Raw genomic sequence first — 21,637 nt, forward strand, 5'->3', positions numbered from 1 at the left:
TTTTTCTGTGTATGTGGTGTGGAGGAATGGAAATCAGAGCTTTGTTCATGTTAGGCAATTCCTCTACCACTTGGCCTCACTCTGGCCCAGTAGACTCTTTCTGAGCACATAAGTTTAAGGAAAAGTTGATATATATTGCTATGCTAATTAAGCCAGCTAATTCAACAAATATAATAATGTTTTCTGAGTGAGCTGAATTAATATATTAGGTGTTGACTCTTTTGTAAGATATGATGAGGAAGTAGTGATGGTTATTTCATTCAAAATTTGTCTTTCTTTTTTTCCCTCTTTCATCCTTCTTTTTCTAACCCCCATTTCCCTTTCTTTTCTTCCCTACCCTTCTTCCTTCCTTCTTTTCCTTGCTTCCTTTCTTCCTTCTTTTGAGGAACCTTTTACGTTTTAGTGTCACTATCAACCAAAATCCTTTTCATCTAGATTCTAATTAAAATACTCTGACAGATAGTATGGTAGTGCTCCACCTTGAAATTTTTAGTGGTGGATATGCTCTTTTATGCTTCATCCTAGTCCTATGAATCTATGTTACATATTGCAAACATCAACCGCCTAATTTATAAGCTGATAGCTTTGGTAAAAGTGTATCACTTCTGAAGGCAATAGATTTTCTCCTAATAATCATCTAAACACATAGCATTTCTACAATATAAAATTAACCTATCTATAATTGATCCGTTGCTATTCGCTTACTATGTATATAAGTTAATATTAATAATTAGTTTTTAAAATATTTTTTTTTCAGTCCTGGGGCTTGAACTCTAGTCCTGAGCACTCTCCTTAGGCTTTCTCTTGGCTAGAGCCCTACCACTTGAGCCACAGAACCATTTCTGGCTTTTACTATATATGTGCTACCAAGAAAGGAACCACAAGGTCTTTATGTATGCTAGGCAAGCACTCTATCACCAGGCTAAACTCGTGGCCCCCATAATTACTTTTATTTCTTAAACATAAGAGAAATGCAATGGCACAGAATAGACAAAGGAAGAAACATGGAAATAATCAGGAATAGTTACATCTTTGAAATGATGATATAATAGTAAATAGTAATGATTCTCAGATTTCTATCATGTATTTGTTGGAACTCAAGGCTGTCTTTTTTGCTTCCTTTTCGCCCTTCCTTCCTTCCTTCCTTCCTTCCTTCCTTCCTTCCTTCCTTCCTTCCTTCCTTCCTTCCTTTCTTCCTTCCCTCCCTCCCTCCCTCCCTCTCTCCCTCCCTCTGTCTCTCCTTTTCTCTCTCTGTCTCTTTCTTTCTCTGTCTCTGTCTCTCTCATTCTGTCTGTCTCTCCCTTTCTGTTGGTCATGGGGCTTAAACTCAGGGCCTTGTCCCTGAGCTCCTTTTTTTTTTTTTTTTTTTTTGGCCAGTCCTGGTGACTGAACTCAGGGCCTGAGCACTGTCCTTGGGCTTTCCTCAAGGTTAGTGTTCTACCACTTGAGCCACAGAACCAGTTCTGGCCTTTTCTATGTATGTAGTACCGAGGAATTGAACCCGGGTCTTTGTGCATGCTAGGCAAGCACTCTACTGGTAGGCCAAACTCCTAGCCCCCTGAGCTCCTTTTTGCTCAAGACTAGCACTCTTATCACTTTGAGCCACAGTGCTACTTCTGGTCTTTGAATGGTTAATTGTAGATAAGAGTCTTAAGAAGACTTTTCTGTTCCATTTGGCTTTGAACTACAATTCTCAAACCTCAGCCTCCTGAGTAACTGGGCATGAGCCACCAGTATCCCATTTCCCTCTCTTTGTTTTTTACTGGATTCACAATACAGAAATATTTCTGAATTTCTCAACAAAGTCTGTTAAAATGCAAATGGACTCTGCAGCAGAGTAGAATACCTACGTTATGTCAAATTGAATTTTCATTTTATGAACCACTCTTGACAGTTGAAAACTGTTTCAAGAGTTTTAATTTAGAATTGCATTCATGTAAATGCACATAACAGAAAGGGTTCTGATCAGAGACAGGTATACATTGTAAATACTTTGTGCTCAATGCAGCATTTTCTGTAGACCTGCAGGTAAGATTTACTGCTGTTCAGGTCCATAAGATGTAATGAAATTGGATGCTCATGCTGGGCTTCGTAAATAAAATGAGATTGACCCCTAGCCGTTATCTCATTTATCTGATTTACCTTGTAAAAATCAGGACCTACACTATTGACTAGAGCATAATTAGTTAATTATGAACAAGGTAATACTAAGTTATATGGAGGCTGGAACACAGCAGGTGGTTCTGCTGAAAAGTGTCCAAGGGCAGGAGCAGATGGAGATCAGAACAAAAGCAGACAAGTTTCAGGTATGGAAATGTCGAATCATTCTCTCATGCTGTGAAAAGATAGTTGACCTTACTGTGTATTTTCTTTTGAGTTGCTTTGTTTCATAGCTTGTTTTTTCATTTCATTTTTAATCTTGTAACTGGGCTGCTGCAGAGGCAGATAACTGAAATGATTCTAAATGGATTTGGATTTTGATAATCTGAGTGTTTCTTAATATATCTTCATGTATAAAGAATTTTTCATCTGTTTTGCTATTCATTCATTGTTGCCAGTTGTAGAAATCAACAGTAAGGCATTAATGAAATATGTTCAGGTCTTCTACCTTAGTCTGGCATTTGTGGAACAAGGCCGTTTCTAATTATTTTGTATAGAAGATGTGGTTTGCTGTGCAAATGTAAATCATAAGGAATACACTATTGTATTTATTGATAGCATTATAGCATTACCAGAATGCAGAATTTTGTGAAAGCTTGTATTATTATTTTAAAGGTGATTATTTTAAAATTCATAATCTATATGAACACCTTCTGTTAAAGTGTTCACTTGAAATATTGGCCACTGTTCAGTGAAATAATCTATCCCCGTTAGTTAATAGATTTGTATGTTTGAGCTGCCAGTGAGGTTTTTAAGTAATGGTAATTAATATTCAACAATTTAAAATTTTTATGGTATGAATTCTATATATAAATGACAAAAATGTCAGAAAATTCAACCCATCAGTTTTGTTGATATTTATTTTTTAGGTAAGGAAGTGAAATGGTGTAAAATTTTTAGAGTGAATTCTTTGTTTAGCTTTGTATAGACCTGAAGTATGACATAAAATAGCCTTGATTATGAACATAAACTTGATCAACAATGTATACCCTTGGAGTCTCTTGTACAGATTCTTTGTGATGTTATCATGTGGGTATAAATTATTTGCGTAGAAAGACCACTGAACTGCTTCCCTTTTTTAAAAAGTAGTCACTTACTTAGTAGTTACTTCCCTAATGAGTTTATTATTTGGGAATAAAAAGTTAAAGAAACCCTGCCTCTTAGGCATAGGAAGAAATATATCAGTTGTTTCATTTTTGCTTATTGGCAAATTGTCAATAATAAGTAAGCACCTGATAGAATGCTTGTTTGATCATATCACATGTGAAGATAAATCATTCTCTTCCTCTCCTTTGTCCAGGGTGCTATAATTAATCGTAATGCTAAGTAAGTATTTCAAATACATATCAAGCTATGTATATGTGGTCACTGCCTTTTATTAAATCAATGTGTAGAAGGCCATATTGAGCTGTTTCATTATTTGTATCTGTATCCAACATTAATCTAATGTACAGGAATTTTTGTTTTGAAAAAGTATATACATTCAACTTTGTTTAATCTTATAAATCAGATTAATTTGATCTCACTTGTGATAATGTATACAATGATTATTAGAAACTTTAAAGAGACTTCTTGCAACCTCCAATTTGCATTTTATTTTAAAAATTCAAGTGTTTCTTTTTAGGTTAGGTTTATATTCTCATTAATATTTTTAAGGCACTATCTTATTTCATAATGTACTATTGGTATATTATAATAATGTATTATAATAATTACATAGATATTTGTGATGTTTAATAAACTATATTGCATTATATCACTATACTTTGTGGGTCAGTGACTTCCTTTTGTAAGCTTAAAAACATATTATTGGCTATATAGTTTGATATACATGTGTTACAGCATATGCTATAATTAAAGTAGTTTTAAGCAAAAATTAAATATAGAAATTATAGATAAAATTAATCAATAACTACTTTATCTCTGTGACAGCCTTCAGGTAGAATATGGTTATAGGCTTATATAAGAATTCTGCTTCTTTAGTTTTTAAATGTTCTAGGTTGCAACATAGCCAGAATTAGTTGAATTAAGAAGATTTGATAAACTACTTAGTGTTATGTTCATGTTTGTGTGAAGTAAGTCATCTAGTATTTTTCTCACCTCTACATGACTTTTCAGTTTCTAGGGTTCTTAGTAGTATCTCTTAATTTGTCGATAGTATTCTTATGGTTTCTCTTAGAATTCACTTGTGTTATTCAGGACATACTGTTAATAGCAAATAAAGCTATGGCTTTTTTCCCCCACCTTAATCTTCTAAGGTAGAAACAATGACATCTCTATTATTTTATTAAATTTCTTTTTTATTTTTAAGTATTTGCACAAAGGAGTTGCCATTTAACAAACCAGCTTATAAACGCTATGCACCTTGATAAATGTCATCCCTTTCAACATTCTTACCCCACTTCCATCCACCCCTTCTCTTTTTCTTCATTTTAGAGAACGCTCATTTGACCTTCATTTGTATATTTGTGGGTTTTTGTTATTTTTATTTTTGATTTTTATGTCAAAGGGCTTGAATTCTGGGCCTGGCTGCTGCCTCTGAGCTCTCTCAAGACTAGGGCTCTACCACTAGACCACTTGAGCTGCAGCACCACTTTTAGCTTTCTGGTGGTTAATTGGAGACAAGATCTCACAATCTTCCATGTCCAGGCTGGCTTTGAGCCATGATCCTCAGATCTTAGTCTCCTGAGTAGCTAGGATTATAGGCTTGAGCCACCAACACCCAGCTTGTCTATATGTTAATCAGCAAAGCTATTTGCCTACAAGACTAGGTTATTTCCTTTATTTTTTCTTTTTAATTTTCTCTCTTGGGTTTTGGCAGATTCTAAGAATATTAACTGCTCCTTTTCTGCTACTTAGCCTTATAGTTGCATTTTTGACTTCATGGTGAGTGTAGTAGGATGTTAGAGAATTGCCTTATCATCATTAGTTCTTTAGATTCATAAACAGTATGTGAGTGTTCCTCATGTCCTCTAAGACAATCTGAAAGGTATTGTAATGAAGTAATCAAGGAGTAAGGATAAAATCATTTTAAAATACCTTTTGTTTTTGTCAGTCACCGGGCTTGAACTTCGAGCCTAGGCACTGTCCCTGAGCTCTTTGCTCAAGGCTAGTGCTACCACTTTGAGCATCGGCAGAAAACTTCCAGTTTTCTGTTGGTTAATTGGAGATAAGACTTTCCCGCTTGGGCTGGCTTTGAATCATGGTCTTCAGATCTCAGCCTCCTGAGTAGCTAGGAGTATAGTATGAGTCACTAGCTCTAGGCTAAGCTTTTTTTTTTTAAAGGTAGAATATTAAACTTGTTATTTTCCCTTTCTAATAGTTCTTGAGCTAAAAGATAATTTTATTTTACAAATACATTATTGAAACCAGCAACTGACTGAAACTGTATCAGTGCAACAAATTTGTCCTTTTTATAAGCTGGAAATGAGTAAATATCATTTTTTATATGTAGAAGACAAATAATGAAGTGTGATTTATTTTTACATTTATCGTATTATTGACTTGTGTTGTGGACTAGAAATAACTTCCAAAGTATGTTGTTGTAAATATACAGATTAGTTTGCTATTTGATTGGAACTAGAAAAATATTAATATCATTACTCTCTTTATCAGTCAAGACCTAGGATCACTGGCAGTCTGAATCATAAAACATTACCTGCAATGAAGTCAGGCACAGTGGCTCATGCCTGTAATCCTAGCTACTCAGGAGGCTGAGATCTGAGGATCATGGTTCAAAGTCAGCCTGGGCACTAAAGACCGTGAGACTCCTATCTCCAATTAACCACCAGAAAACAGGAAGTAGCAATGTGGCTCAAGGTGGCAGGGTGGTAGCTTTGAGCTGAAGAGCTCAGTGACAATACCCAGGCCCAGAGTTCAAGTGCTCTGACCAACAACAAAAAAAACCAACCAACAAACAAAAAGAATTCAACCCATGCTGGGCTCCAGTGACTCATACATGTAATCCTAGCTACTCAAGAGGCTTATTACTGAGGATCATGGTTCAAAGGCAGCCTGGACAGGAAATGCTCTGAGACTCCAAAAAAAAAGGCAAAAATGGTGCTGTGGCTCAAGTAGTGGGTCACTTGCTTTGAGTAAAAGAAACAAAGAACAGAGTTCAGGCCCTAAATTCAAGTCCTAGGATCCACAAAGAAAAAAAAGCAGGAAAAAAATTAAAAAAGAGAGAGAAACGAATTTGAACAATTTTATGCAGTAAGTGACAAACATAGATATTCTGGTGACCAAAAGAGAACAGACTATATTTAATTTAGCTCATTAATGAAATAAATATTGTAAAAATTTTTACCATAGATTTTTGAAATAGTAGCTTCCATATTTGAAGGAAGCATCATACCTTCAGTTGTGTAGATAAAGTAGCCATCTCATAAAGTCAGAGATGCTATCCTCTGAAGGTTTATGTCATCATGTTTAACGTAATTGAAACATTGGCCATTGAAAGGTAAATTAGTTGTTGGAAGAATAACAGAGAGAAAAATTATGACACAACTGTGCCATAATTCTTGCCATAAATTTTTATCTGAATCACTTGGCTAAGTTGCTCAATTTTCTGCTTTTGTTTGTTCCTTGGGAGGTTAGGATTTTTGTAACATGGAAGAATGTAGGTTCCTAGTTTTCTTTATCATCATAATTTTTAAAGTCTGTTGATTTTCTTTATGTGGTGTTCACATACAAATAACTATTTACATAATAAAGACTTGCATAACAATTTTGTATTTTATAATATGTTTAATAAAATTTCCATTGGTTTTGGACTTTATATATTTTACATCAGTGAGTACATAATAAAGAATCTGATGGTTTGTTTAAGAAGCATGATTTTTCCAGCTTGTAAGAAAGCACAAAGAAAATGAATATAATCCTTCCTATAAAGTATACATTTTTGTTATTTGTTGTTAATTTTTTGGTCTTGTTATTCCAATTGATGCAAAATTCTTTTTACACAACACTGAAATAATACAGATTTTTCTTCATTGTCAGCAGGATGAGATTGTCTGAGACGAAGAATAGGTATGATAGTTTTCTTAGATTTTGTACATTATAGGAGGCACTGCACTCAAAACATTTCCTAGTAAGTTCTCAAATGTGCTAGGAAATACATTGAAAAATGAAAAGCACAGAAAAAATTGAATAGATAATCTTGAGAGTAACTTTAAATTCTTAGATTTTTTTTATCCCTTTGTAAACCTAAATTTTCTGTTATTTAAAAATTGCTTATTTAACGTGGAAAGATGTACTTATTTGCTGTGAGAATGCTATAAAAGTTAGAAAGTGCATTTACAGTCTAACTGGAGAAGGAGAGAATTAAGGCATAAATTTTATGACTTCAATTGCAGTGTAGAGATGTGTAAAGTTCTAAATCTTCTAAAATAATTGCAGTGTATTAGTTTGAATTACCAACACTGAATTATTTATATCTTAGTAAATGTTTTCAAACTACCTAAAGGACAAATGATTCTTTCAGTTTAAAATTAAAATAATTATGGTTCTTAGTTTTGCGCATATGTCATTATATATACATATATACATATTCATATACCATTTTTTCTAAAATCAAAATATTCTAAATGAAACTTGTTTTGTCAATTTATTATGGTCTCATTATTTTCCCTGACATTCATTTCAGGTTTAAATTTTCTATGGCATAAGTAATAACTTCATAATCATGAGTAAAGGGTAGAAGTAACAGTTGAAATATAAAGTTGAAATATACAGTAGTTTTTTGTCAAAAATATTTTAAAATTATTTAGAAGCTCTGTAAATCTGTTTATCTTGCAGGTGTGATGAATGCAGGCTTTGCTACCATTTTGGCTGTTTGGATCCTCCCTTGAAAAAGTCCCCTAAACAAACAGGCTATGGATGGATATGTCAGGAATGCGACTCTTCATCTTCTAAGGTAAAGCAGAAACTTGTAAGATGTCTAAGAAAATGAATACCCAGAAGGTGGAACTTGAGGCATCCAGGAATGTTTTTCAAACACATATGTAACAATCCATATAACCTAAGCCAAGTCAACATCATGACATTTTGGCATTAAATATAAGGTATAAAGTAGACTTATTGTATTATTTGTTTAAAGAGAACATACTTCCTTATTCAGTTTTTTTATGACAAATTTAATATAGATCTCAATAACTTGTCTCCACTGAAACACCCCAAATGATGATAATTTGTTTTGGCATGACTAAGTGAACACATACAAGTATTACTTTAAAAAGTGCCTCATGTATATTCGCAGGGGACAGTGAGGACTTAAGTATACATCACATTTCTGGAGACTCTGCTAATTACTGCTGTTCAATCTTTTCACCCTTGTTTAAGCTGCTTTATGGGAAGCTGTATAATGTACATGACAGGTCATTATCCGAGTAGTACAAGATGAGCTGTCTTAACTTGAAGATTTCTATTTGGCTTGTTCCTATTTGCTCTTTTGAGTATACTACACATTTTGAGTAGTAATAAGTTGTGGATTCACATACATAGAAATCCCACATAATTCTCTATGGAAGATTTTCTTGAATTACCAAAGCATGAAACAAGTGGTATTTCTCCACAGTCATTTGTATTAGAAATCTCTGAGTAGGAGAAGCATATTTTAAAAATATTTAAATTTTATTTTGCACATTGTGGGCTTTGAACCATTAAAATTTTAAACCAATGTCCAAATGTGTACACGTACACACACACACATATCTATCTGTCTGTCTGTCTGTCTGTCTGTCTGTGTTTCAAGTACCCTGTCACTGAAACTTTTCCCTCTTTACAAACTGAATGGAACTGATACTCTCTAAGGAGTGTCTTGCCACAATACATTAAACAAGCACATTTAATTGAAATGTGGTAATATTGGAAATTGAATGGCTGAATTTTATGTATTGTGAAGATTTATGAAAAATATACAACTAGAATGAATTATCCTTTAAAGTTCTTTTAAATTTGAAGCATTTAACTGGCCCATAAAAAATGATTTAAAAATATGTTAACACTTCATTTGACCTCTGTGACTTTATATATTATGTTGAATTTTAAGTTTTTGTGTTCTGCATGTTTGATATATAAATAATTTTCAGATGAAATGTTTAGCATTCACTGTCCCAATTCACTGCTCTTTTAGTACAACAAGCAGTATAGCTTAGAAAAACGTACTTTACTAAGCTTTACTGAGTTTTGCTTTTCCCTTTTACTTATCAATCTATATAAAAGTCAAAAGTACTGTTTTCTGCATTAGAATCCCATAGAACAAATCTGTGGTGATTAGCAAACTTGCTAAAAGTCTGAAAATCGCCGGGAGTTTGACCTAGTGGTAGTGTGTTTGCCTAGCATGCACAGAGACCCAGGTTCGATTCCTTGGTACCACATACATAGAAAAAAGCTGAAAGTGGAACTGTGGCTGAAGTGGTAGAGCTCTAGCCTTGAGAAAAGTCCAAGGACAGTGCTCAGGCCCTGAGTTCAAGCCCTAAGAGTGGCAAAAAAAAAAAAAGGACTGACTGATAAAAGTCTGAAAATCAAATTAGTGGTGTCACCCCTTGGTGGGTTACAATTTTGTATTGAACCTTTGAATTTCTTGTTTGCAGGTGAAAAGAGTTAAGCCCACAGATTTCTAGTTGATTTGGACTATTGAAGTTTAGTCTGTTTTCAATTGTTCTCTTTTCGTGGGGGGAATAAAGTGGTTTGTGGTAATGTCCTTTATCTTTTAATTTCTGTGCTGTACTGTAGGACATTAGTAATAATTTTCCATTGATGACTTCTCTAAATTGATAATAAAGCCTTTAAAACAGTAAAAGTCTGCTCAACGGGTAGGAAGAGGCTCAAGACCAGCAAGGTCAAATAGTGATGCTCCACCTTACAAAAGCAAAGCAAAACATTTCTTATTAAAAATGAAATAACAACAGAAGTAGAATAAAAGAATATTAGGAATATTATTACTTAAGCAGAAAATTTATGTTTCAAACTAATTTAGTTATCTTTCATCTATAATTAATATTAATTACTATTTATCTATTATTATTGCCATCTTGATCTAAACACCTTTAAAAATTATCCTTAAATCATATTAAGTGAAGTAAGCCAGACTCAAAGGAACATAGGCTCATTGGTTTCCCTCATTTGTCATAATCAGTTGAAACCTTGGGCTCTCCTAGCAGAAATTTACAATAGAACAAAACATAGATACATAAGGCCATATAGTATGATGCAAAAGAAAAGAACCTCCAGGATATAGAAACAAAAGCCATATAATGAGTGATTGCTGTCCTAAATGTACTGTTATCTCTCATCTCTTTTGCTGTCCCTTTGTTATTGGATATTGTTATAGTATTTCACCTGGTTATCTGATATATTGTATATATGCATATTTGTTTATTTGAAATAGGATAGGGAAGGGGGGAAAACAAAATGAGAGGCAGGGGTGGGAAGAGAGAAATGGGGACCAAGACATGAGAAAGGGTGTCAATGTTTGTGAAGTAATGCACCTTCTATCTGGTGAATATAATGTAACCCTTCTATTAATTACAATAAAAAATATATGAGAAAAAAGATTCTTAAAACCTACAGATAAAATGCTTTCTAAATTAATCTATTATAATACAGAATTAAAATACTAAATTACTTTCTAAGTTGTACTTAATTACAAACTTGAAAAATCAAGACATTTTCTAAGTTAGATGGCATGTGGTGCTGATGTTTTGTATAGCATGCTGTGGATACCATGTGTGACAAGAACTAAATCATAACTGAGATAATTAATCCAAGTACCGTGGGGTGCCATACATGGAAATGCTTTTCAGAAGTCACCAACTTCCCAGTGTCCTTTAGTTCAGAACCACATTTCATATTCTTGTTTTCTTTAAAAAATATTTTAGAATGTGATCAAAAACTTGAGGGGTAAGCTAAAGAAGATTGTATTGTAGCTTCTAAAAGCCTTCTTGTTCACTCAGAACCTGAAAAACTGAAATTGATTTATATAATAAACCAATGTATTACAGGTCATAATGTTATAAGATACAAAAGGATTGTGGAAGATAGCATGCATATAAAGTTGTTATCCCCATGTGTATACATGGGGAGGGATGCACTGTGAAGACATTGCCGGTCCTAGTTTACTTGGAGTAGCCACCCTCAACGTTGTGAAAGAAGCACCTGGATACTAGAATGATTGAAATCCTAATTTTGAGAATCAGAAGAAGACTTTATAGATCCCATGTATGGATAGAATAAGTTGTTTCCTCTAATTTCATTATTTTATCATTGTATACAACTACACATGTGATAACTTCTTTTTTCTGACATATATTGTACTTTAAGAAGTATATGGCCTTACTCTTTTTTTGTATATTTTTTGTATATTGTAATTAATAGAAGGGTTACTTTATATTCATCAGATAGAAGGTGCATTACTTCACAAATATTGAAGTCCTCATGAAGTTCTCATGTCCTGTTTCCCATTTCCCTCCTCCCTCCCTCCTCACAACTTGATTTCCACCCTTCCCTCTCCTATTTCAAACAACCAATTAAGCATATACAAATTATATCAGATAACAAGGTGAAATATTGTAACAATATGAGATAACCAAGGGACAGCAAAAGAGATGAGAGATAACATGGTACATCAAGGATAACAATAACTCATTATATGGCTTTTGATTCTATATCCTGGAGGTCCTGAGCACTGCACAACTAGGCCAAACTTCTGGCTCAGTTTGTACTTTCAAATGTCAATAATTCTTTTTCCTTAGAAAAATTCACATAGCTATATTCCTAGCTACTCAGAAGGTTTAAGGTCTGAGGATTGGGCTTCAAAGCCAGCCTGGGCTTGAAGGTCATTGAGACTCTTATCTCCAGTTAACCAGAAAAGAGGAAGAGGCACTGTGGGTCAAGTGGTAGAGCATTAGCCTTGAGCTGAAGGTCTCAGGGACAGTATGCGGGCCCAGAATTCAAGCCCCATGACCCATTAAATAAATAAATAAATATTCACATTAAATTCATTAAATTGATAGAGTGGTTGTTTTTGGTGTGTGTGTGTGTGTGTGTGTGTGTGTGTGTGTGTGTGTGTGTTTATGTTTGTTTGTGCTAGACCTGGGGCTTGTACTCAAGGCCTAGCCTAGACATTGTTTCTGACCTTATTTTGTCCAAGACTGTGTTCTACTACTTGAGCCATAGCACAACTTTGGACTTTTTCTGGGTTGTTTAGTGGGGATAAGAGTCTCAAGGGCTTTCCTGCCCTGGCTGGCTTCAAGCTTTGTCCTCAGATTTCAGCCTATTGAGTAGCTAGGATTACAGGCCTGAGCCACAAGCAAGTGACTTAATGGAGCTCTTGTGAGTGGAAATAAGGAATAAATTATATAGAACATCAAATATGCCAGGTAGTGTAGAGATAAAACCTTTGTGAGCTCGAGAAAGAAACCTACTGTGTTCACATCCCAGACGTTTACAATGCGTGTCACTGCAGTTTGTTGAACTTCTGATTGTTCATTTGTGAAGTTTCATGGAAGAACATGGAATAATACAGGCCCTTAGTATATGATGATCATTTTAGCCTGAGAGAAAAGTTCAAGATTAGTGATAATTTTCTGATTTCCAAATAGGAAACTTTTATTTTGCCAGTCCTGGCGCTTGAACTCAGGGCTTGAACATTGTCCTTGGGCTTTCCTCAAGGCTACTGATCTACTATTTGAGCCATAGCACCACTTCTAGCCTTTTTTCCTATGTATGAGGTACCGAGGAATTGAACCTAGGTCTTTGTGCATGCTAGGCCAGCACTCTACCACTAGGCCAAGCTCCCAGCCCTGGAAATGTTTTTGATCAATAATCTAAGGAGAAATTTTCTGTTTTAATTTTTATATATTTTCATAAGGTGGAAACTCAGATAATTCTACTATAAATAAATATAAGTAGTATAGGGAAAAAGATAACAACTGGTTAAGTTCCTTTCTTCACTGAAGTCAATGAAACACAATTCTGTTTTTTTTTTTTTTGCCAGTCCTGGGCTTGAGCTCAGGGCCTGAGCACTGTCCTTGGACTTTCTCAAGGCTAGAGCTCTACCACTTGAGCCTCAGCACCACTTCCGGCTTTTTTCTATGTATGTGGTACCGAGGAATTGAACCCTGGTCTTCATGCATGCTAGGCAAGCACTTTAACCACTAGGCCAAACTCCTGGCCCCCACAATTCTGTTTTAAGGGAGGTGTCACCCTAAAATAAGGATGATTTAGGCCCAGCAGAGCCTAAATTGAGGTAGGTGAAGGTATCTAAAAATGAATATCTTTGGCCAAACATTAGATATTATATATATATATGTATATATATAATACATACGTACATATGTATACATACACACACATATATATACATATGTATGTATATATATTTTCTGTCCCAGGGATTGAACTCAGAGTCGAGCACTATCCTTGGGTGTTCTCAAAGCTAGATTTCTACCACTTGGGCACAGCACCATTTCTGGCTTTTTCTAGTGAGGAATCGAACCTGGGTTTTTGTGCATGTTAGGCAAGCATTCTACCTCTAGGACAAAGTCCTCGGCCAAGTACCTATTTTTTGGGTCACTTTTTGTTCCCATTATCCACATTCCTTTGCAGTAAAAATCTCCCTAGTAGAAAACATACTTGGGCCAATACTAAATGCAACACCACTTAGACTCTCACTGTTTTGCTAATAATATTTGCATGATATTTTTTAAATGGATAGTATGAAATTATTACCTCATCTGCAAAACATTAAAAAGAGTTCCCACCTCAATGACAGGTAAAAGTCTTCCTGTACTGCTTATTATTATTGTTGTTGTTGTTGTTGTTTTTGGTGCTGGTCCTAGGCCTTGAATTTAGGGTTTAAGATTATTCGTGCCCTACCACTTGACTCACAGCCCTACCTCTGGCTTTTTTTCTTTTTTCTTCTTGTGGTAGTTAATTGGAGATAGCAGTTTCCTGGGCTGTCTTGTTATGGCTGGGTTCCTGTCCTCCCCCTCAGACTTACCCTGCTGACTATTCTCAGGCTGGTTCCATTTCTATTTTTAAATTAACTTCTTTTGTTATTCTTTTAATTCACCCTTTTTTGGAATTCTTTTAACTTCTTTTAACTCACTCCTGTTGGGATTTCAGATTTCTGAGTTATTGTATGCTCAACATGTTATTTCTTTGCCTTTTGGCTATATTCATATGTTAAATCTACTCTCTGATCACCTATTTTAGTGTTTTAATATTTTTTTTCCTAAAGATTTCTTAAAGGTTTATTGTGTAGTATTAAAACTTTATTGGAGTTAGGTTGTATTTTTTGTTGTTGTTAAATGTACCTTCAATAATGGCTAAGATGATTATCTGCTTCATTGGTTTGAAAATGCTTTTAGAGTATGCAGCTAGAGGTTAAAAATTTTTAGAATCCCTTTGAGAAGTTCAAGAGGCATTTTGTCAGCAATACATTCATTTTGTGTTCTAAAAGGGTGACCAGTCTTCATTGTAAAGACAAAGAGTTTTCTTTATATTCTAAATCTAAACTCACATTTTTAAATTCTCATGATCAGATATATTAATATATGTTTCCAAGAAGTATCGATTGATTAAAACTATTCAGAATAATAATCTATTTCAACATTACTTCATTTTGTTAGTTTAATGAAGCGGTTTTAATAATCCACATCAGCAAACCATTGCTTAATAACAGTTTAAAATTTTATCTTATTATCTAATCATTACCTTAATTATAATTATTTTTCCCACTGAAAGCTATTGTAGGGGTATAAATGAATAAGTAGTTTTAGAAGATACTTTGTTCATGAAATTAACTGTCCCCCAAATTCCAAATTTTGTCTGCCTGCCTATCTACCTGCCTATCTGCCTTCTTCTCATAGTCTGCATTTCCAAACAGCACTTGGGAACTTAAAGCTCTATGTGTTTGTCATTTTTTTTTGTTTTTCCTTTATTAAGGCTTTCCTCAGATCAGAATCTCCTAAATAGGGGCAGATATGATTAGTTATATTTTTCAAGCCCCCAGTAGCAAGATGAAAACAAAAATCTTGCAGTCTGAATCTGACACCTTTAAACAAAAACTTCCAATTCACTCTACAAAGGATAAAAAGATGCAAAAAAATTGTCAAGTACTCTACCAGCATGACTCACATTGTGATCTTTTTTCTACCTCTCTTTCACGCCCATCACCTCCTACTTCCAAACATTTTGTACCTCTACGCCCTCAGCCCTCAGCTCTTCTCAAGCCTATCCTTCAGCTGTTTTCCTTTTGTTAAAAGATTGTGACTCAGCATTTCAATATATGTCATTTCAAACCATAAGCTTTAGCTTCCTGGGTTTGAACTACATTGGTTTACTTCAAATGTCTTTTTGTCAGAAATAACTAGAGAACTTATGGAGTTAGGTTTACTAGAAATTTATGTCTATTGATTTAAACCTGGTCTCACTGCTGTCTTTTGTTAGCTCTTTATTAGCATTTTGTAATGGATATTCAAATACTGCCTACGTGTTTCAAATTTTTATTTGTAATGTCAACATGTTCACTTAAAATTTTTTGAATTGTTATTATAAAAGTGATATGCAGAGACATTACAGTTAAATAAGTCAGATAATGAACATTTCTTTTTTTAAATAATGTTACCCTTTCCCTTGTTCTTTCCCAGTTTTCCCTCTTTCCGTTCATAAGTTGCAGAGTTCATTTTTAATAGTGTTCAGTGAATACCACTTTTGCATTTATTCATTCTTTGTCCCTTCATTTCTGTGATCCCCTTGCTCCCTACAGATAAATAAACAAGACAAAAAGAAAACAAAAACAGCCACAAAGAAAAACCTTGTTTCAATTTTCTTGAGAGTATGTTCACTTTAAAAAAAAATAATCTTCTCTTTACTGAGGAAAAGGGTACCTCTCAATTAAAAATAAAACAAACAACACATTTTCTAAATCAACCATTATTTATTTTTTGTTTCAGAAACAAAACAGTGCTATTTCTTTCTCTTCTGTATCTACACTTTGGTGTTTGCTGCTACTGTTTTTTTCTTACCTTTTTTTTTTTTTGGTCAGTTGTAGGATTTGAACTTTGGGCCTAGGCATTGTCCCTGAGCTCTTTATCTCAAGGCTATCACCCTACCCTTGAGCAACAGAGCCACTTTTAGTTTCCTGGTGGTTAATTGGAGATAAGAGTCTCATGGACTTAAGTGCCCAGGGTGGCTTTGAACCACGATCCTCAGACCTCAGCCTCCTGAGTAGCTAGGATTACAGGCGTGAGCCACCATGCCCAGCTCTTAACCTTTCTTTCTTTTTTTTTTCCTCTCCAATCCTCCCTCCCCTTACATCCTTTCTTCTCTAAGTTTCCCTTTCTCTCCTTTTCTTTCAATACTCTTTTAGGAAAACCTTCTTTAAGGTTTGGAATTGTCTTTAAGTTAAATGTCTGGTTTAGTAGTCTATTTATTATTGTCAGTGTAACAAAATACCTGGAGAAAGGTACTTACTTCATAAAGAAAACTTCAGAGTTTAGTTCATAATAGAAGTTCAAGGTCCAGGGCATTGGCATTGGGTTGATTCTAGTGGGGACCTCATGGCAGAGGGCTTGCAGACAGTAGACATATGTGCAAGTGACATCACACAGGTAAAAAGCTAGTTTTTCAGAAATTTTATATGCTCTTGGGCCAGGAGTTTGGCCTAGAGATAGAGTGCTTGCCAAGCATGCAGGGAGACCTGGGTTTGATTCCTCCATATCATATACACAGAAAAAAGCCAGAATGGTGCTGTGGCTCAAGTGGTAGAGTGCTAACCTTGAGGAAAACCCAAGGACAATGCTCAGGCCCTGAGTTCAAGCCCTAGGACTGGCAAAAAAAAAATAGTTATGGTCTTTTGTAAAAACTCCTATGGGAGAAATATCAAAAACTCTTTCAAGGATAATTGCAGTGACCTAAGGACCTCTCACTAGATATGCCTCTTAAGAATTCCACCACAGAAAACTCATGCCTATAATATTAGCTACTCAGAGGCTGAGATTTGGGGATCAAGGTTCAGAGCTAGCCTTTTGTGGATAAATCTGAGTGGTTCTTATCTCCATTTTACTACCAGAAAGCCTAAAATAGAGGCAGATGTTAAGAATCCAACTTGTCAATAAAAAAGTTGAGCAAGAATGTGAAAACAAGATGATTGGGAGGAGGTGGGGGGAGGGAAATGGGGACAAAAACATGAGAAGGGATATCAATGTGCCAGAAATGATGCACCTACTACATGATGAATATAACTGTAACCCCTCTATACATTATCCTGACAATAAAATAATAATAAAAAAGCTGTACAAAAAAAGGACATGAATCCTTGAGTTTAACCCTTAGTATCTGCACACACACAAAATTCTACCCAATAAACACAGTCACACAAACCAAGGACTCCACCATGTGAATCCATGGATTATAATCTACTTCAGCCTGAGAGCATGCAGTTTAAATCTTAGTTTTCCCACTATCATTAGAACTGAACTGAATTCATTTTGTTGTACTTCTGGCTTTTTAGTCATTAATCAGAATCTCCTGGGCTTTCTTGCCCAGGCTGGTTTCAAAGCACAAGCCTGAGATCTAAGCCTCCTGAATAACTAGGATTATAGGTGTGAGATAAGGATGCCTAAGTTAAAAATGTTTTTAAACCTTCATTTTTCTGAAAGACAGTACAAGTGGCATAGCTTCTGGCTTTTTCTTTCTGGGCTTATGGCTGTATATTGAAACATTGAAGATGTGTGGAGCATAAATTTTGCCAGCCATGATCCAAATATGCAGAAAAGTCCAGGAATATGCAATAGATGAAAATACCTGTTCAGCAGATATTTTTAGAATACTGTGTTTCTGTCAAGTTCACCTACTTCATTTCTGTTAATATTTAATCATTGTTGTTCATAGTAAATATTTTTGGAACAGAGATTTTAGTTTTTCAATTAGAAAAAACGTTTTCTCCTCTACAATTAATACTACTTAGAAATTCTAAAGGTGTAACATTGATCTGACAATATACATATTTTGTATTTTTCTACACATATCTTTAGAGGAAGCAGTAGCTCTTTCATTAACACAGGTATTTTCCTTATCTCGAGGGACCTGCTGTATGTCTACAGTGAATCTCATCATTTATTGAATGAAAGTCTGTGGTGTATTCCTAAGATGTGAAAAAATTCTATTTATACTAAGACAGCCAGTGCAAAGCACAACACAACAAAACAAAAAGCCATGTGCTTTGGCTTATGCCAGCCTGGACACTAAAGTTGGTGACTCTTTTCTCCAATTAACCACTAGAAAGCTGGAAGTGGCACTGTGGCTCCAGTGGTAGGGTAGTAGTTTTGAGCTGAAGAGCTCAGAGACAGCGCCCAGGCCCAGAGTGCAAGCCCCAACGATTAACTAAGTAACTAACTGAATGAATGAATGAATAAAACTTCTTGTCCCTAAAAAATACTCACATTTTATTAGGATCAGACCATAATGGTTGATAAGTATGGTATCTTTATGAAGAAGTTGAAGTTCCTTAGAGGATGTTAAGATCAGAAGAGGGAAGAAAAGGTTTAACTCTAGAAAACTTCCCAAGGAAAGATTCTTCTTCAGAATAGAAATTGTGGTGTGTAGTTCAGGGCTGCCCTTACTTTAAAATCTGTAGTTACCTAAAGATTTATTGATTATACATTCGGATTCCATCTTACAAAGGCAAACACCAACATTATGTTATATTTCCCATATCTAGTCAAGAAGATAATCCTTCTGAATTCTTACTTTCTAAAACTAATTGTACTGTTAGAAAAAGTTTAAATTCCCACCAACAGTATAATAGGGTTCCCTTTTGATCACATCCCTGCTAATATTTGTTATTGTTAGTTTTCCTGATAGTGGCCATTCTAACAAGTGTGAGGTAGAATCTCAATGTTGTTTTGATTTTCATTTCATTTATGGCCAGAGTTGTTGAGCATTTCTTTATTTGACTATTGAGCATTCTTCTTCCACTGAGAAGTCTCTCTTTTAACTCTTTTGCCCATTCATTGAGCAGTTTTAGTGTTTCAGGGTTTATTTTGGGGAGATTAATTTTTTGAGCTATAAATATATTTTAGATATGAGTCCCTTGTCTGATGTATAGCTATTAAAGATTTTCTCCCATTTTGTGGGCTTTGTATTTATCTTGCCAGCTATGTCATTTATTAAGCAAAAGCTCTTCAGTTTGATACAATCCCATTTATCCAGAGTGTCTTTGAGTTGTGATTCTGGGTCTTTGTTGAGGACGTTTTGCCTTATGTCTAGAAGGCTTTGAAATAATCCAGAGCCAAAGAAACGTGGACTTCATGGTTTCCCTCACTTGAGGAAACTAGAATATATAAATACACAGAATGACTAAAATAACACTAGGACATGATAATATATAGTGATATATATATAGGACACTGGTCTTTAACATGGAGAGGTCAAAAGAGGTATGCATAGGACTCAATAGATAGTTGATTATGCAAAATAATACTCTCTGAAATGAAATCCAAGAAGAGGAAATAAGAGACATTCTTCACTTGCCGTTGTTGCTATTTTTGTTTTCTTTTCCTTTTATTTTATTTGCTAGTTTGTTTATATTTGAGAGGGCAAGAGAGAGTACATAAAAGGTAGAACAAGGAAGAACAAACACAACAGTGATACTTGCTAGAAACTATGGAAAATGAACTGGATATCTTATGAATGGAGATGGGAGGGAAAGACTGGCAGAGAGTGATTGAAGGGGAGACATATTTGAAAAATAATTCTACTGATTCATGTAACTATAACCCCTCGGTATATCAACTATAAAAATACCAACTAAATAAAGAGAAATATTTTGATAATTGCTGTGCTTGTGAAATAATTTCGAAATATTGAATTTTTGTTTTGTTTTCCAGTCCTGGGGTTTGAATTCAGGGCCTGGGCATTGTCCTTGAGCTTTCTCAAAGCCAGCACTCTTCTACTTGAGCTTTTTCTGTGTACATAGTACTGAGGAATTGAGGGCTTTGTGCATGCTTAACAATAGCACTCTATCACTAGGCCACATTTTTGTCTTGTCTTTGGAGGTTTTTTTTTTTTTTTCTGTGGTTGTGGGGCTTGAACTCAGCCTGGGTGCTGTCCCTGAGCACTTCAGCTTAAGGCCACTGCTCTACCACCTACCACTTGAGGCACAGTGCCACTTCTGGTTTTATGGTCCAGATCTCTGGTAGTTAATTGAAAGGTTTTTGTTTTGGTGGTTATTTTGTTTTTGTTTTTGTTTTGTTTTGTCAGTCCTGGGGCTTGAACTAAGGGCCTGGACTCTGTCCTTGGGCATATTTTGCTCAAGGCTAGTGTTCTACCACTTGAGCCACAGCACCACTTCTGGCTTTTCCTGTGTATGTGGTACTGAGGAATCAAACCCAGGGATTCATACATGGTAGGTGAGCACTCAACCACTAGGCTATGCTTCTGTCCCAGGAGGCTTTATTTATTTATTTATTTTGGATAAAGATGTACCTGGATAACGTAATAAATTGAAGAGTTGACTCACATCAATTACTCTAGTGGGAGGTATTGAACAGGAAGAGGAAGTGACAAGCTATTGCTGCTACTTGCCACACTGTCTAATATTTTCACCCTGTCAGACGTCAGAATTGAAAACAGCTCTTTTTTTTTTTTTTTTGCCAGTCCTGGGCTTGAGCTCAGGGCCTGAGCACTGTCTTTGGACTTTCTCAAGGCTAGAGCTCTACCACTTGAGCCTCAGCACCACTTCCGGCTTTTTTTTTTCTATATGTGGTATCGAGGAATCGAACCCTGGTCTTCATGCATGCTAGGCAAGCACTTTAACCACTAGGCCAAATTCCCGGCCTGAAAACAGCTCTTAAAATTAGTCTAAGTCTCACTTAAAAGATTTGTTTAAAATTAGTCTAAGTCTCACTTAAAAGATTTGTGAGGGTCGGGGTAATGGGTATGTAGCTCAGTAGCAAAGCAGTTGCTATGTCTTGGATTTCACATCTCCAGTACTATAAAAGAAAATAGTTAAAAATTAAAAAAACAAAAAAGATTTGTTTGAGCTCTATCATCTGTCTGCCTCTTTGTCTGTCTACCTATCTATCAATAATTATCTATCATCAAGTTTAATACCTGTGAAGCACTGAGAATAATATATCTATTGTGCTTTCATCTTTTTGTGAAGGCCTTTTAAAATTATCTTCATACCTAACTATAATGTTTGGAAATGGTCTTTATTTTAAATTTAACTTTAACCAAGTATTCATTTTCATATATTTTTTCACAGAAATGTTTCTGTTCTTTCCATCGAGACTCCTGTTTTACTGGCAGTGTTAAATGTAACTTTAACTTTTAATTCATTGCTGCAGTTATGTTTTCAGAGCCTGCTGTAGGAGATAAACCCATTGCAAATGAAGACAGAAATCATTTTCTTTTCACCTCAGGCCATACAGAATTGATTGGGGTAATAAAATGACAGCATCTTGTAATA

At 35.0% G+C, this 21,637-nt stretch overlaps 1 protein-coding gene across 1 annotated transcript in view; it reads left to right on the forward strand.

The window, feature by feature from the left end:
- Phf14 (PHD finger protein 14) overlaps window positions 1–21,637 on the forward strand; it is a 138,183-nt gene that overhangs the window by 95,693 nt on the left and 20,853 nt on the right. Inside the window, exon 17 of the mRNA XM_090333168.1 lies at window positions 7,957–8,074. Coding sequence (XP_090189294.1) covers window positions 7,957–8,074 — 118 coding nt within the window. The remainder of the gene's footprint in view (window positions 1–7,956; window positions 8,075–21,637) is intronic.

Source organism: Megascapheus bottae, chromosome 5, assembly GCF_031878675.1.
Source record: "Megascapheus bottae isolate mThoBot1 chromosome 5, mThoBot2.hap1, whole genome shotgun sequence".
NCBI lineage: Eukaryota > Metazoa > Chordata > Mammalia > Rodentia > Geomyidae > Megascapheus > Megascapheus bottae.